Source organism: Xylaria bambusicola, assembly GCF_022495145.1.
Source record: "Xylaria bambusicola strain CBS 139988 unplaced genomic scaffold F5B22scaffold_70, whole genome shotgun sequence".
In the NCBI taxonomy this organism is placed as follows: Eukaryota; Fungi; Ascomycota; class Sordariomycetes; order Xylariales; family Xylariaceae; genus Xylaria; species Xylaria bambusicola.
Window position 1 is genome coordinate 165,573 of NW_025953623.1, and position 12,305 is coordinate 177,877.

The window sequence follows — 12,305 nt, forward strand, 5'->3', positions numbered from 1 at the left end:
AAACATTCTACATGCAATCTCAACTGGCATATGACAAGAAAAGAGTATAGCTAAAGCGGTCATCCTCATTCGGCTCCCGCCAAGTGTCAACCGACGACAGCCTGGTGAGCCAGCCCCTCCATTCTCTTGCGACGGGTCAATGTCTGGCATAGTGCCTCCGAATTCTCGAATTCAAGATGTCGATCTGAGCCTAAGGACAGCATTTAGGAACAGTTTTCGTGGAAGAGAGAGCTAAATACAAACCTCGCTGAGCATCTGCGGGACTATCACCGTCCATTGCTCGTAGAAATACTAAATGGTATTCTGTCAGAGCACTGTATAATTGGGAAAGGTTCTACATTGGCATACCGACTCAATAACAAAGTCATTGCTCCCCAGCATCTCTCTGAGATACTTCTCAAGAAGTTTTCGGCCATTGTATCTAATAGGGAGTACCTGCCTGTGGCGACTCATTTTCATGGACTCAGGCTTGCCAGTAGGGGACGAAAGGGGGAACTGTTTCGCAACTATGACTCAGAGAAGAGGAAGAAGGTTCAAAACTGTTGACCTTCAAAGCTCAACCTTACGAACCTATTCTTCCAATTTTATAGACACCCTTATCCTTGTTAATCTTGCCTTATGTACACGTACGAGGACGCCTTGCAATCTATAGTCAGCAAACCTCATGACACCCGTGTTGGAGGCTTGTACTTTAGGGAAATAGTTTCCTTCCAATAGATGTGCTATCCTGCATCATCACTGCAGGCTATGCTGACAGGCAGATGATAGCCTCGGAATGTGCACACATGAAGCAGGCTCTAACCACGAGTGTGGATCAAGGCGGACAGTCGCCCATGCACATTCGAAGGCAGACTAGAGGCTGTGCTGATGCCCATTGCAATGCGTGTATTTCTCCAACTACTGCAGAACGCCCAATGATCGTCAAAATACCCCGCTATTGCGGCAGGCAGATATGACGGGGTAATGCATCAGCTCTCCTTCTTATGACTATAGCTATATTCCGTGAGAGGAACTCGATTCCGAAGAAATTGTATCAAAAGACTATTTTGACTTCTATGAACTATCATAATGGATTGGTTACGCTCAGATAACAGTCTGTGGGACAAGAATATGGATATTATGGACTTCATACCAGCCGAGAGTACGGTCTTAGTAGTCGCAAAACAAGCAAAAGTTCGCATCACCAGGCACAAGACGCTTCATATTCTACGGCTGATTTATTGTTGGAAATAGACCGAGCTGCATGCACAGGACTATCCTTTAAAATCCGAGGAGGACTGGGAAGACTGGCTTAACCAAGCAAGTATCATCAAGTGTTTGTTCGCAGATCTAACTAACCCCCTTAAAGCATCATCATCAACCTAACGCGCAGAATGCGACGACTATCAAATTGATGTAAGATTATTAGCCCTTAAGCTAAGTAGTGGTTGACATCCGTGATACTAATATTATCGCAGACTCGGCGCGAGGGCTGATACAGGGGCCTTCGATCCTGCTGTACTGTCATATCTACCCTTTTCAGAGGGCACATTCCAGAAACTGATAAAGGAATTCAAAATCCATGGAACAATTGCGAGAACCATAAATCGTAACACCAGTTGCGCGTTTATTAGGAAATTCCACTGTTGGGATTCTCCCACTGAACGATCACTAGGTTCGTAATTACAACCCAAATATCTCGCAACCCCTATAATACGTGCTATCTTTCGACGTCAACTACAAGTCTCTAACTCCTCTTTTAGTATACAATTGCAGGTCCAACGCGTCGTGGGAAGGCGACCTGGGCCTGTCCGTGACCTTTACCCCTCGCACTATGACCACTCACGCCGTTATGTATGGCTGTGATGCCGAAACCACAGAGGAAATAGTGAGGCGCTTATCAGGCTCCGACTTACCTTCGCTTCATCCCATGGTCCTCGTAGTTCTCTTCGCGGAGCTTGAAAGGGACAGGTTAGACAGACTTGTGAGAAACAAGATCAGCCGGCTCATTCAACAAATCATCAGAATCTCGGACAACAACAACTTTACCCAGACTACAGATGATAAGACCATGCCACCACTCTCTCCCTCTTTAGCAACATCGATCAAAGACTGGCTAGAGATGGGAGATCTACGCAATGGACTACAGGCATTCAAGCGTAAAATGTGTGACATGACAGAACACATCGACGAATTTCAAGACAGGCTACTCAATCCTAAAAGAGACAAATCTGGCTTCGCTGCCAGCTTAGACCCGGACACGCTCGAGGGGCTCAGAGAGACAGGCACGAAGATGAAAGAGCGTCTCAAGCATCTCATCGACGAGTTCGACGAGCACATCCGAAAATGCGCGAACATCATCGAAGGCGTAGGACTCGCATCCCAACTAGTAACGACCCCTTTTCATTCTCTTTTGGCCCCCAATCCCTTATCAATAAAAGATGTTTTAACCATGTGCTCTTGATAGGAATGGAACCAGATAGGCCGCAAGGACACATTCACGAACCTGCAAATCGCGCACAACGGGCTGAAGGTAGCGCAGCACACGCGCCGAGACAGCGAGTTGATGAAGTCCATTGCGCTGCTGACCATGGTGTTTCTCCCGGCTACATTCGTGGCGGTACGTTTGCCAACACCCCGTCCCTATAACGCCGCATCACACTCCCTGTAAACTCCAGCCTCTAGCACCCCCTATCCCCTATCCCCTATCCCCAACCCCAACCCCAACCCCAACCCCAACACCCCCAAAGCAATCCAAAACACCCCCCTCTAACCTTCCGCCCTCAGACGCTCTTCTCAATGGGGATATTCTCCTGGAAAGGCCCGCGCGGCGAAATCCTAAGCGTGAGCCCGTGGATATGGCTATACGTCGCCGTCACGGTGGCCATCACCTCCGTGACGCTGGGGACGTGGTATCTGTGGGTGATGCGGCGACGTCGTCGCGCCGCGTCTCATAACGATGATAACGACAATAACGACAAAGTTGAAGAAGATCTCGAGGCGCAGATACAGTCTGCGCCGAGTGAGAAGGGGACGTTTAGGTCTAGTACGACTGCTTTTACGCAGACTTCGTAGGCGGGAAGGGGAAAGGAATGCGCGAGGGGTCTGGGAGGTAGAATAGGACGGCGTGCGGCGGGGTAGGTTATGTTTTTCTTTTTTTTTCTTGACCTGGTTCGGGTCTTTTATCTGCTATTAGGTATGTGTGTTTTGACACGGCGGTCTCACGACGATCCAGGGCTTGGCGGCGAGGTAGTAAATGTTCAAGAGTACTTATGAGAGAACACAAATCAGATAAGCCATCAGTCTTTCACATGATTTGATATTTCGCGAGAATATATTGATAGTCTGGTTTACTATTACTTCGGTTGGTGTCGTGTTTTCACTAAATCAACGTCAGGTATCATTGCATAAGCCCCTTAAATCCTACCAATGACGACAAGTACAATAGCATCAAAAACCCATCTAATCAATCTCGAGCAACTTGTACTTGTTATCTCCCAGAGCATCTTCCACCCTCTTCATAAGAGCCAAGACCTTCTCCTCTTCCAGCCTGCGTCCGACGACCTGGATAGCTACAGGCAAGCCATGCATATCGTTAGCATCGTACAGCTTATACGCCCCTTGGGCAACACCGTTGAGTTTCCGAATGTCGAATCCCGAGGGTAATTGGTCGCGGTTCTTGTCGACGTGAGTAATGGGGACGCAACCAGCAGTATAATCGAGCTATGACAATTAGCGTCACACGGAAGCGCAGTCGAGATACACACGACATCAAAATATACAAATGGAACTCACCACATTGAAAAGGAACGTGTATCCGCAGCTGCTGACCGCGTCTTTCATGCCATCATGCGGGACAGCAGGCGTAGCATTCGTATGCGTGAGGATGCAGTCAATATCGACTTGATTCCACCACTCGAACCACTTACTCCGGTACGCCTCGCGCTTAGCAACGAGCTGCCAGTTCTCGTACGCAGTCTTCTGGTGCCAGCCCTGGATGAGTCCAGCCCATATATCGTCTCTCCGGACATACTTCACCCAGAGATAGTAGATGTACTTCAGCGGCCGCGAAAGCCGCATTAACCAGTCCAGCTGGTCTGCTCCGGGATCATTCCACTCGCCAAATCGCATGAAGGACTTGAACATCTGGCAGCCGTCGGCGTTCAGCAGATGCGCGCCGAGATACAGCGCCTCGTAAGGTGACGGCGGATCGATCTCCACGATTTCGTGACCGGCAAGTTTCATCGCTGCTTCCGCTTCTTCGAGAGCCCGTTGGCAGGCCGGGCTCGGGTCTACCACGCCATCGGTCCGCAAGATGCCTATGCGGAGCTTGCTCTTTGCCGCATACTCTTTCTCGATTTCGGGTCGCCAAGCGAGGGGATGGACGGAGTAGTCGTATTTCCAGGGTTGCATGCCGACGACAGCGCGAGTGAAGTACGTCAAGTCGTTCAGCGTTCGGGTCATCGGGCTGTAGACGCTTGGGACACCTTCTTGGCCCGGCATGCTCGTCGAGAAGCCTGCCTTCGGCCATCGCCCGGTTGAGCATCTCAGTGAGTAGATACCGGAGAAATGAGCCGGCGCCCTGACACTCCCAGCTACATCGCTGCCAATGCCTATCCGCCCACCCAAGGCCAGAAGCGCCGATTCACCGCCCGTCGATCCACCAGGTGAGTACTTGCTGTTGTGAGGGTTCGTGCACCGTCCCCAGACATCGTTAGTAGACTCGAAACTGAGAAGTGTAATGGGAAGGTTTGTCTTGACGTAAGGCACAGCCCCAGCATCCTTGAGTAATCGCACTGTCGGGCCGTCCTCGGCATATTTCTTGCCGACAAAACTGCTGAAGCCGACAGTCGAGTCGAAGCCTCCGACGTTGATAGTATCCTTCAAGCTTATTGGTATTCCAGCCAGGGGTCCCTTGAAGTTAATCGAGCCGTCCCGGATCCAGCCCTCGGCCTCGGAGATCATGACCTCAGTGACGCAATTGGTCTTCTCATGAGCTTTTAACGCCACCTTGCCGTACGTGTCGAGCAGAGTGGCGGGTTGCAGCGCGCCTTTGTGGACATCCTCGACGAGTTCTTCGATTGGCCTGTCTATGATTTGGCGATCTGAGGGTGTGAAGGGTCCGCGATATCGGCTGAGGGCCTTGATTCGCTCAATCCGCTCATTCTGCTTGAATTGGCTACTGATGTGTAAGCCGATGTGAACTTGTACATAATGAATATGAAAATGCTTAGTCATAGGCGGAATTGAGACACCGGAACCTGAAGCTTACCAGTCGCGTTTATGTTGGAGATAATCGAGAAAGAACACCATATTGTCAGACAAGGGAGCGGATAGCAAGGTCTAAGACAGGATTGACTGTTTGTCTGGTGTGATATAGCATGCCGAGGCAGGCCACTACCTAGCTGAACGATGAGGGGAAATGGAGAAGCCGGGGTCGAGAGTGTAAGTAAATACCGAGACGGGCCGGGGGTATAAGGAGTTCCGCAACTGAACAAACACGCAGAGAACAAAGCGATTATTCAGACCGGGTGGTTGATTGAACTATGTACTATGTAGGAGGAGTCCATAGACATGGGAAGTGAAGAATATGAGGTGATAATTACTCTCCCCGCAGCTTATCGGAGAGGTTATACCTATTCCCTGCTGCTTCCCTCAGGCTTTTATCAACGGACCCCCGGCTTCCTTTCCGGCTCTATCTCTTCCCCATACTTCCCAAAGTACCTACTCTAATCCTAATCTCACCGCGTCCGATCCGGGCACATCAATAGATAAGTAGGCAGGCAGACAGGTCCAAACAGGCCGAAGATAGCAATGCGCAACCGTTCCTAGCCGTCCACCATACCCCTTCAGTATCGGTTCTGAATGTATCGGCCCTTGGCGAGCCGCGTGGGACTTCCCCACAAGGGAAATGGGGTATTCCCCGGCTTGCTAATCCTTGGCTTTTAACCAGGATTACCTATATTGTAACTATTAGGGCACCGCTGTCTAAGTAGTCGATCAGTTGATACACATCTCGCTGGAGCCGAACATCGGCTGGCGATACTTGCATGCTGGTATACTTCGTATGTAGAGATGAATGGTGAACATCGTGCAACTCACAGTCCCCTGTTTCGCGAATGATCGGACGTTCTGGATATTGAGACTATTATACGGTGCATGACACAATATATGTAGTTATATACTGACATTAGTTTCATATACAAATCTCATTTGTCCCTTTGCTGTGAACCCGTGTTAGCCAACCTTACCCTAGAAACGAGCCCCTCACCAGCTTCCACTCTAGATGATGAGGCTCAGCTGTGTAACGACTGGACTGGTTCCATCAGGCATCAAGCTATAAGTGGATAAGTAGAGAGCTATCTGCTAGGTAACTAGGATTCTTCAATTCCCTAATTGTCAATTACGTAGTTCACTATAAGGTACACGAACAGTAGGAGCGAGCTCTCAATAATGTCCCCTGAAAACAAATCATCATACTCTCCGCAGCGAACAGGGTCCTGGCTCGTGTGCAAAACATGCGGGACCCAATTCCCCACGGACGACAAGAGCAAAGTGACGACGTGCTTCATCTGCGACGACCCGCGGCAATACGTGCCGCCCAGCGGGCAATCCTTCACCTCGCTCTCCGCGCTGCGCAGCAGCGGGAAACACAAGAACGTCTTCACGCCGATAGCCGCGGACCCAGAGCATCTTGTCGCCATCGCGACGTCGCCCAAGGTCGGCATCGGACAGCGCGCCATTCTCGTCCGGACGGGCCAGGGAAACGTGCTATGGGATTGCATCACGCTTCTCGACGACGAGACGATTGCCAGAGTGAACGACCTAGGCGGGATAAACGCCATCGTGATCTCGCACCCGCACTACTACTCCACACATCTGGAATGGGCGCGCGTATTCGATTGCCCCGTGTACCTCGCGGGGGAAGACAAGGAGTGGTTAGCACAGCGCGATTCGGAGCGGCAGATCTTCGTCTCCGAGGTAGAGACGCAGGTCCACGGGACCACGGTGCTGAAACTGGGGGGGCATTTCCCCGGTTCCTTGGTCATGTTATACGAGGGCAAGTTATTGATCGCGGATACCTTTTTCGCGACGCCGTCGGGGCTGGGGAACTGGGATGCGGACGCGCTGGGCGCCGCGCGCGGGCGGCCGGCGGAGATGAGCAGTTTCGCTTTCATGTGGAGTTATCCGAATATGATCCCGCTTGCGCCTGATGCTCTCGAGGCGATGTGGGCCGTGTTGAAGAGGTATGAGTTTGGGAGTACGCATGGTGCGTTCCCGGGGATGGATATTGTTAAGACGCCGAGGGAGATGAAGAAGAGGGTGTTGGAGAGCATGCAGATACAGATCAGGTATTCTGGGCACGGGGAACATGCGATGTTGAAAGAGAGTATTGCATGATGGCGGAGGGATTGTAATGGGGTAAAATGAGTCTGTTGATTTTGTTCGCTCTCTGTTTAATCATAATCATATTTTGATTATCGCAAGGCCAATCCCTGTCGAAGCCATGCTGATGCAGCGTACTTCCTCTCCCAAGTTTGGACTCATGTACCATGCCTGGACTATATACAGAATTACATGTACGATTTTATAACTTGCTCTCACCAGCCTGAGGGACCTTGACCACAACTTTGCCCCAAGACTCTCTGCCACCGAGGGCAACGAGGGCATCAGGAATCGCCTCAAGGCCGACGAATTCTTTATCCGTGAAGACAGTACTCTTGAACTTGCCCTGCTCAATAAGCCTGCCGATCCCCTTCCACACAACAGGAACGCTTTCCTTCTCGAATTTAGCATACATGCCCCAATGGATTCCTACAAGTGATATGTTCTTTAGCAGCACCTTGTTCATGGCAACCTTTTCAATGGAACCCGCAGCGAAGCCGACAACGAGGATCCGTCCGTTCCATGCAACGCACTTGGTGCTTTTATCAACTAGACCAACAGGGTCGTACACGATATCGACACCCCGGCCTTTAGGTGTGAGTTTGCGCACTTGATCCGGCCACGACGCATCACGGTAATCAACGACATGGTCAGCGCCAAAAGCACGTGCAACCTCAAGCTTCCGCGGTGTCCCTGCCGTCGCGATCACCGTAGCGCCGAATGCCTTCGCGATTTGGACGGCGGCGAGACCGACACCACCTGCGGCGGCATGGACGAGGACCCAATCTCCGGCTTTCACGCCGGCGCGTAGGACCAGGGCGCCGTAGCTGGTGGGGGCTGTCACGAAGAGACCCGCTGCATCCGTGAAGGACCAGCCTTGCGGCACGGGGAGCAGCTGTTCTTCGGTGGCACACACCTTCGTCGCGTAGGCGCCTTGGCTGGCGCCGAATACGCGACTGCCGACGGGGAACTTGGGTGATTTGGAGTTTGCAGGAGCCGCGAGAACGACACCCGAGTACTCTGCGCCAGATACCCAAGGAAATGCTGGGTTAAAATTGAATGATCAGTAACGTGAAGAATCCGGATGGGCATGACTGATATTATTGCATACGAGGCTGGTGTTGATATTTCCCCTGAATCTGGAGAATATCAAAAAAGTTGGTGGCTGCGGCGTGTACCTCGATGAGATATTGGTCGGGTGACGGCTTGGGGTCAGCAAGCTCGGTCACTTTGAGGTCCTTGGGCCCCTTCAGAAGGTTTTCATATCAGCTTTCAGTTCTCGTAATGGACACAGCAACATCTGCTTACCTTGACATATTCAGCAACCTGGATGCCCCGCATCGTACATACAATACAATAAGACAGTTGGATGAAATATACAAGACGGAAAACAGCGACACGGGAAGTTCAGATTACGAAGCCTGTTGATTCTCTCGGGTATAGATACAAAACAATATCATCAAAGAATAGCAAGAACCATGAGAGATGTGAAGTGTCGATGAGGTTGGAAGAGGGTACCTACCTTGCTGAGAGAGGCAGGTTACCGAGCTGGCAGCCTCGGTATCGACGTGATTGGCCCCCAAGTGTCATGGGAAACCGGGTCTTTGCCATTTCGGGTATTGGAAAAGCGCATCATCTCAAATAGGGACCCCCATTTCGACATGTTGCAGCGACTTTCCCTAGATGATATCAAACAGGAATTGAAAAAGCGTATAAATTTGTAGAGGGCGCCGTTGAGTTGAAATTTCAAGTGAAGCAGTACGGTAGTACCTGTCGGTAATATGTAGGTACTTACTCTCAGTAAGTAGGTAGGCTCGGTAGGTTTCCGATACCAAGAGACAGACCCTTGAACCCGCGCTTAGTTAGCTAACTGTTCACTATCTGCATGGATACAGGTCATATTTGTTAATTTAGGTAGTATCTGTGTACAGACTGTGGTACAACATCTTCAATAGCTGGTGACTCCTACTTCGTAAGTAGTTGTACGCTATGTGCAGACTATGTGGATGACGCCAGATAGGTATTCGAAAGCGATAGATGCCAAGAGAATGGAACGGATGGACGAGTTGGTGGGGGTTTGGGATCTGGGCTCGCACGAACAGTGGCTGGAGGCGAAGGCCAGGTAGCCTGCCTCGCCTGCCTCCCTTTACAGGCTACGACCTAAGTAAGGTGGCCATGACAGGGAGGTCTCTTGCTTGAGGTCTTCAAGGTTATTATGTTTGTCTCCCGAGGCCGCCCATGGTAGGTAAGTGTGAGGTCCCAACACATAGGTAGGTTCAAAGCATTGAACTCAACTCATCCTTTATTTAGAAGCTGGGCCCCTGATGTAAGGAAGAACATTTCAAGTGTATCATCGTTGCCCTTCCATCTGTGTCCAACGACTTCTTTGTCCTACTTCAAATCACCGCCCGCGCGCCTGTATCACCATCACGACCTGGTACTTAGGTAGGATGTTTGTGGGTGGGTCCAGCCTCAACGAACACAGGATAAATAATAAATGAATTATATACATATATGTACCTATTACTACCTACTATCCATTGTAGAGTACCTAACATGCTTCCCTTTGAACATATAAAAGAGCACATCGTGACTACAGTAGTGACTGAGGACTGAGGGAGACTTGAGTGTTTGGACACTTCGTATCTACAGTACTAGGTACCTAAGGTAGGTACCTAAGGCCATGTCCTGTGTCTGCCTGTGCATACCTACCTAGGTAGGTACTTAGGTACACCATCCGCCAACAGTTTTTGCCCCACCAACATATCCGCAACCTGATCCGCCCCATCATCATCAGGTTCGCTTCTGGCTACTTGGTCGCTACTTTGCATCCCTACTTACACAGCCGGCCTACCTCGAACCAACCGACCTTAAACCTCCACACCAAAGTAAGATTGATTATTATCACCACCTACGGGATATCTGTATCTCCCCTCGCTTTCCCTTTCTGCGGGCTTCCTTACTATCCCTCTGCCTCTCTGCCTCTCTGCCTCTCTGCCCCTCTGTCCTCTTCTCCCCTGCTCCTCCGTGTTGCCGTGCGTCGCAGTCATACGTGGTAGACTGTACCTACTAGCCAGGGTATGTATATATATGTATCTAGATCATCCCAACTAACCAACATACCTACCTACCCCATCGTCCCCGTTATTGGCTCGCAGGCTTATCATACCTCTCTCCATACAGCCACCAGGAATCAAGTGTCGTTTCGCAATCGCCCATTCCTCTCAGCGCCTACCGCCTCACTGCAGCTTCACACATTGCGCAATGGCCGACGCAGCCGAGGGAGCCCAAGGCGACTCCCACGTCACCTTCAAGGTGAAGACCTCGGGCGACAGACAGCATACCATTACCATGGCCGAGTCTGCCACTGTCGCCGACCTCAAGGCGAAACTCGCCGGTGCCGATTTCGAAGACATCCCGCCCGAGCGCCAGCGCCTCATCTACTCGGGCCGCGTCCTGAAGAACGAGGAACCCCTCAGCACCTACAAGATCAAGCCTGGGAACACTGTCCACCTGGTCAAGAGCGCCGCCAGTAATCCCGCCCCGGCCCCCTCCTCGTCCTCCACTTCAACCCCCGCCGCACCTCAGATCCCCACCAACATGGCTGCCGGCACCGCCAACAACCCTCTGGCCGGCCTGACTGGCGCGCGCTATGCTGGCTTGACCAACTTGCCTTCGGCCGACATGTTCGGTCCCGACGGGGGTGTAAGTAAAGCCCCTATCTATCATCACCAACAACAACTATTACTATTATTACCACCAATAGTAGACTCTGACATGCATCGCTAACGACGGTTACCTGTTCATAGATGGTGGGGTCGATGATGGACGAAGATCAACTGGCCAATATGCTCAACAATCCCCACGTTGCCCAGCAGATGAACGAAATGATGAACAACGACCAATTCATCGACATGATGATTCAATCTAACCCGATGCTACGCAACAACCCTAATGCCCGTGAGATGGTTCGCTCACCATTTTTCCGTCAGATGATGACCAACCCAGATGCCCTTAGAAGTGCAGCTCGGATACAACGCATGATCAGAGGTAATAGCGGCGGCCAAGGCGCCTTCCCCATGCCTGGCGTAACAGACACCACACCTGGCGCCGCGAACAATAATAATAACAATGCTACAAACATGGGTGGCACAGAAGAGAGCCCGCAGGAAATGCTCGCGACTCTGCAATCCCAACTTAGTGCCCTCCAGAACCTCCAGTCTCTCCAGTCCCGTTCTCTAGCGCGAGAAAACACGGGCACTCAGGCGACCAACAACAACACTTCCACAAACAGCAATGCTAGCGGCGCTTCGCCCACGCCAGGTGCGCAAGGTGCCTCAAGCCCACCACCTAACCCATTCGCCAGCCTATTCGGCGGCCTTGGCGGCAGCCTCGGCGCAGACCAGAATGCTGCAAACAATCCTCTCGGTCTGCCGCCTATGAACCCGGAGAACCTGCAACAGATGATGCAGCTCCTAGGAATGGGCGGCGGCGCAGGCTCGCCACCAGCTCCCCCAGACAACCGACCGCCCGAGGAGCGATACGCAGAACAACTGCGTCAACTTAACGAAATGGGCTTTTATGATTTCGATCGGAACGTCGCAGCGCTGCGACGCAGTGGCGGCAGTGTACAGGGCGCCATCGAGCACCTTCTAAGCTCGTAGAGTGAGCCTTGGTTAGTTTGGAGGTGCCAGTAGTGCATCGTACCAGACTTCACGACCAGTTCCGGCATAGTTGTTGTTTTTAGGGGATTAACCTCGGCGGCGAACCTGGCGCGGTTTTTTGCAATCGACACGAAAGCAAAGGGGGAGGGACTTGGTAGCGTCGCGATAACATTACAAAAAGTACAATATCATATCATTGAGGCGACTATGCGCGCCTGATGGCATAGCTTCGGTTAGGATCGGCCCTGTCATGTGAATAAGTATCCTCTTATGAGG

General features: G+C 51.4%; 5 protein-coding genes across 5 annotated transcripts; 3 read left to right on the forward strand and 2 right to left on the reverse strand.

Moving 5' to 3' along the window:
- The first annotated feature begins 860 nt into the window (after positions 1-860).
- Positions 861-3,231, forward strand: F5B22DRAFT_516044 (uncharacterized protein). The gene is made up of 7 exons (XM_047972587.1): positions 861-1,173; positions 1,234-1,299; positions 1,349-1,395; positions 1,458-1,654; positions 1,743-2,368; positions 2,447-2,599; positions 2,767-3,231. Exons 1-7 carry the CDS (start codon positions 1,069-1,071, stop codon positions 3,052-3,054), a joined length of 1,482 nt encoding a protein of 493 aa, XP_047825878.1. The 5' UTR covers positions 861-1,068; the 3' UTR covers positions 3,055-3,231.
- Positions 3,232-3,247: 16 nt separating this feature from the next.
- Positions 3,248-5,422, reverse strand: F5B22DRAFT_516156 (amidase). The gene is made up of 3 exons (XM_047972588.1): positions 5,252-5,422; positions 3,775-5,158; positions 3,248-3,702 (listed from the first exon to the last, which is right to left on the reverse strand). The coding sequence occupies exons 1-3, from the start codon at positions 5,290-5,292 to the stop codon at positions 3,442-3,444; spliced, it is 1,686 nt and encodes a 561-aa protein (XP_047825879.1). The 5' UTR covers positions 5,293-5,422; the 3' UTR covers positions 3,248-3,441.
- Positions 5,423-6,267: 845 nt separating this feature from the next.
- Positions 6,268-7,473, forward strand: F5B22DRAFT_516957 (beta-lactamase-like protein). Its single transcript, XM_047972594.1, has one exon. The coding sequence runs from the start codon at positions 6,433-6,435 to the stop codon at positions 7,378-7,380; it is 948 nt and encodes a 315-aa protein (XP_047825880.1). The 5' UTR covers positions 6,268-6,432; the 3' UTR covers positions 7,381-7,473.
- Positions 7,474-7,567: 94 nt separating this feature from the next.
- On the reverse strand, positions 7,568-8,706 carry F5B22DRAFT_651575 (uncharacterized protein; the record flags this gene model as incomplete). The annotated part of the gene is made up of 3 exons (XM_047979487.1): positions 7,568-8,409; positions 8,477-8,612; positions 8,674-8,706. 3 exons carry the CDS (start codon positions 8,704-8,706, stop codon positions 7,568-7,570), a joined length of 1,011 nt encoding a protein of 336 aa, XP_047825881.1.
- A 1,923-nt stretch (positions 8,707-10,629) lies between these two features.
- Positions 10,630-12,029, forward strand: F5B22DRAFT_651576 (uncharacterized protein; the record flags this gene model as incomplete). Its single annotated transcript, XM_047979488.1, has 2 exons — positions 10,630-11,070; positions 11,175-12,029. 2 exons carry the CDS (start codon positions 10,630-10,632, stop codon positions 12,027-12,029), a joined length of 1,296 nt encoding a protein of 431 aa, XP_047825882.1.
- Positions 12,030-12,305: the final 276 nt, after the last annotated feature.

Coding starts and splice junctions, on each gene's coding strand:
- F5B22DRAFT_516044 (XM_047972587.1), top strand. CDS start 1,069: ATGGATTGGTTACGCTCAGATAACAGTCTGTGGGACAAGAATATGGAT. Junction 1,300..1,348: donor GGGAAGACTGGCTTAACCAA/GCAAGTATCATC, acceptor ACCCCCTTAAAG/CATCATCATCAACCTAACGC. Junction 1,396..1,457: donor GCGACGACTATCAAATTGAT/GTAAGATTATTA, acceptor ATATTATCGCAG/ACTCGGCGCGAGGGCTGATA.
- F5B22DRAFT_516156 (XM_047972588.1), bottom strand. CDS start 5,292: ATGGTGTTCTTTCTCGATTATCTCCAACATAAACGCGACTG. Junction 5,159..5,251: donor CTCCAACATAAACGCGACTG/GTAAGCTTCAGG, acceptor ACACATCAGTAG/CCAATTCAAGCAGAATGAGC. Junction 3,703..3,774: donor ACACGTTCCTTTTCAATGTG/GTGAGTTCCATT, acceptor TAATTGTCATAG/CTCGATTATACTGCTGGTTG.
- F5B22DRAFT_516957 (XM_047972594.1), top strand. CDS start 6,433: ATGTCCCCTGAAAACAAATCATCATACTCTCCGCAGCGAACAGGGTCC.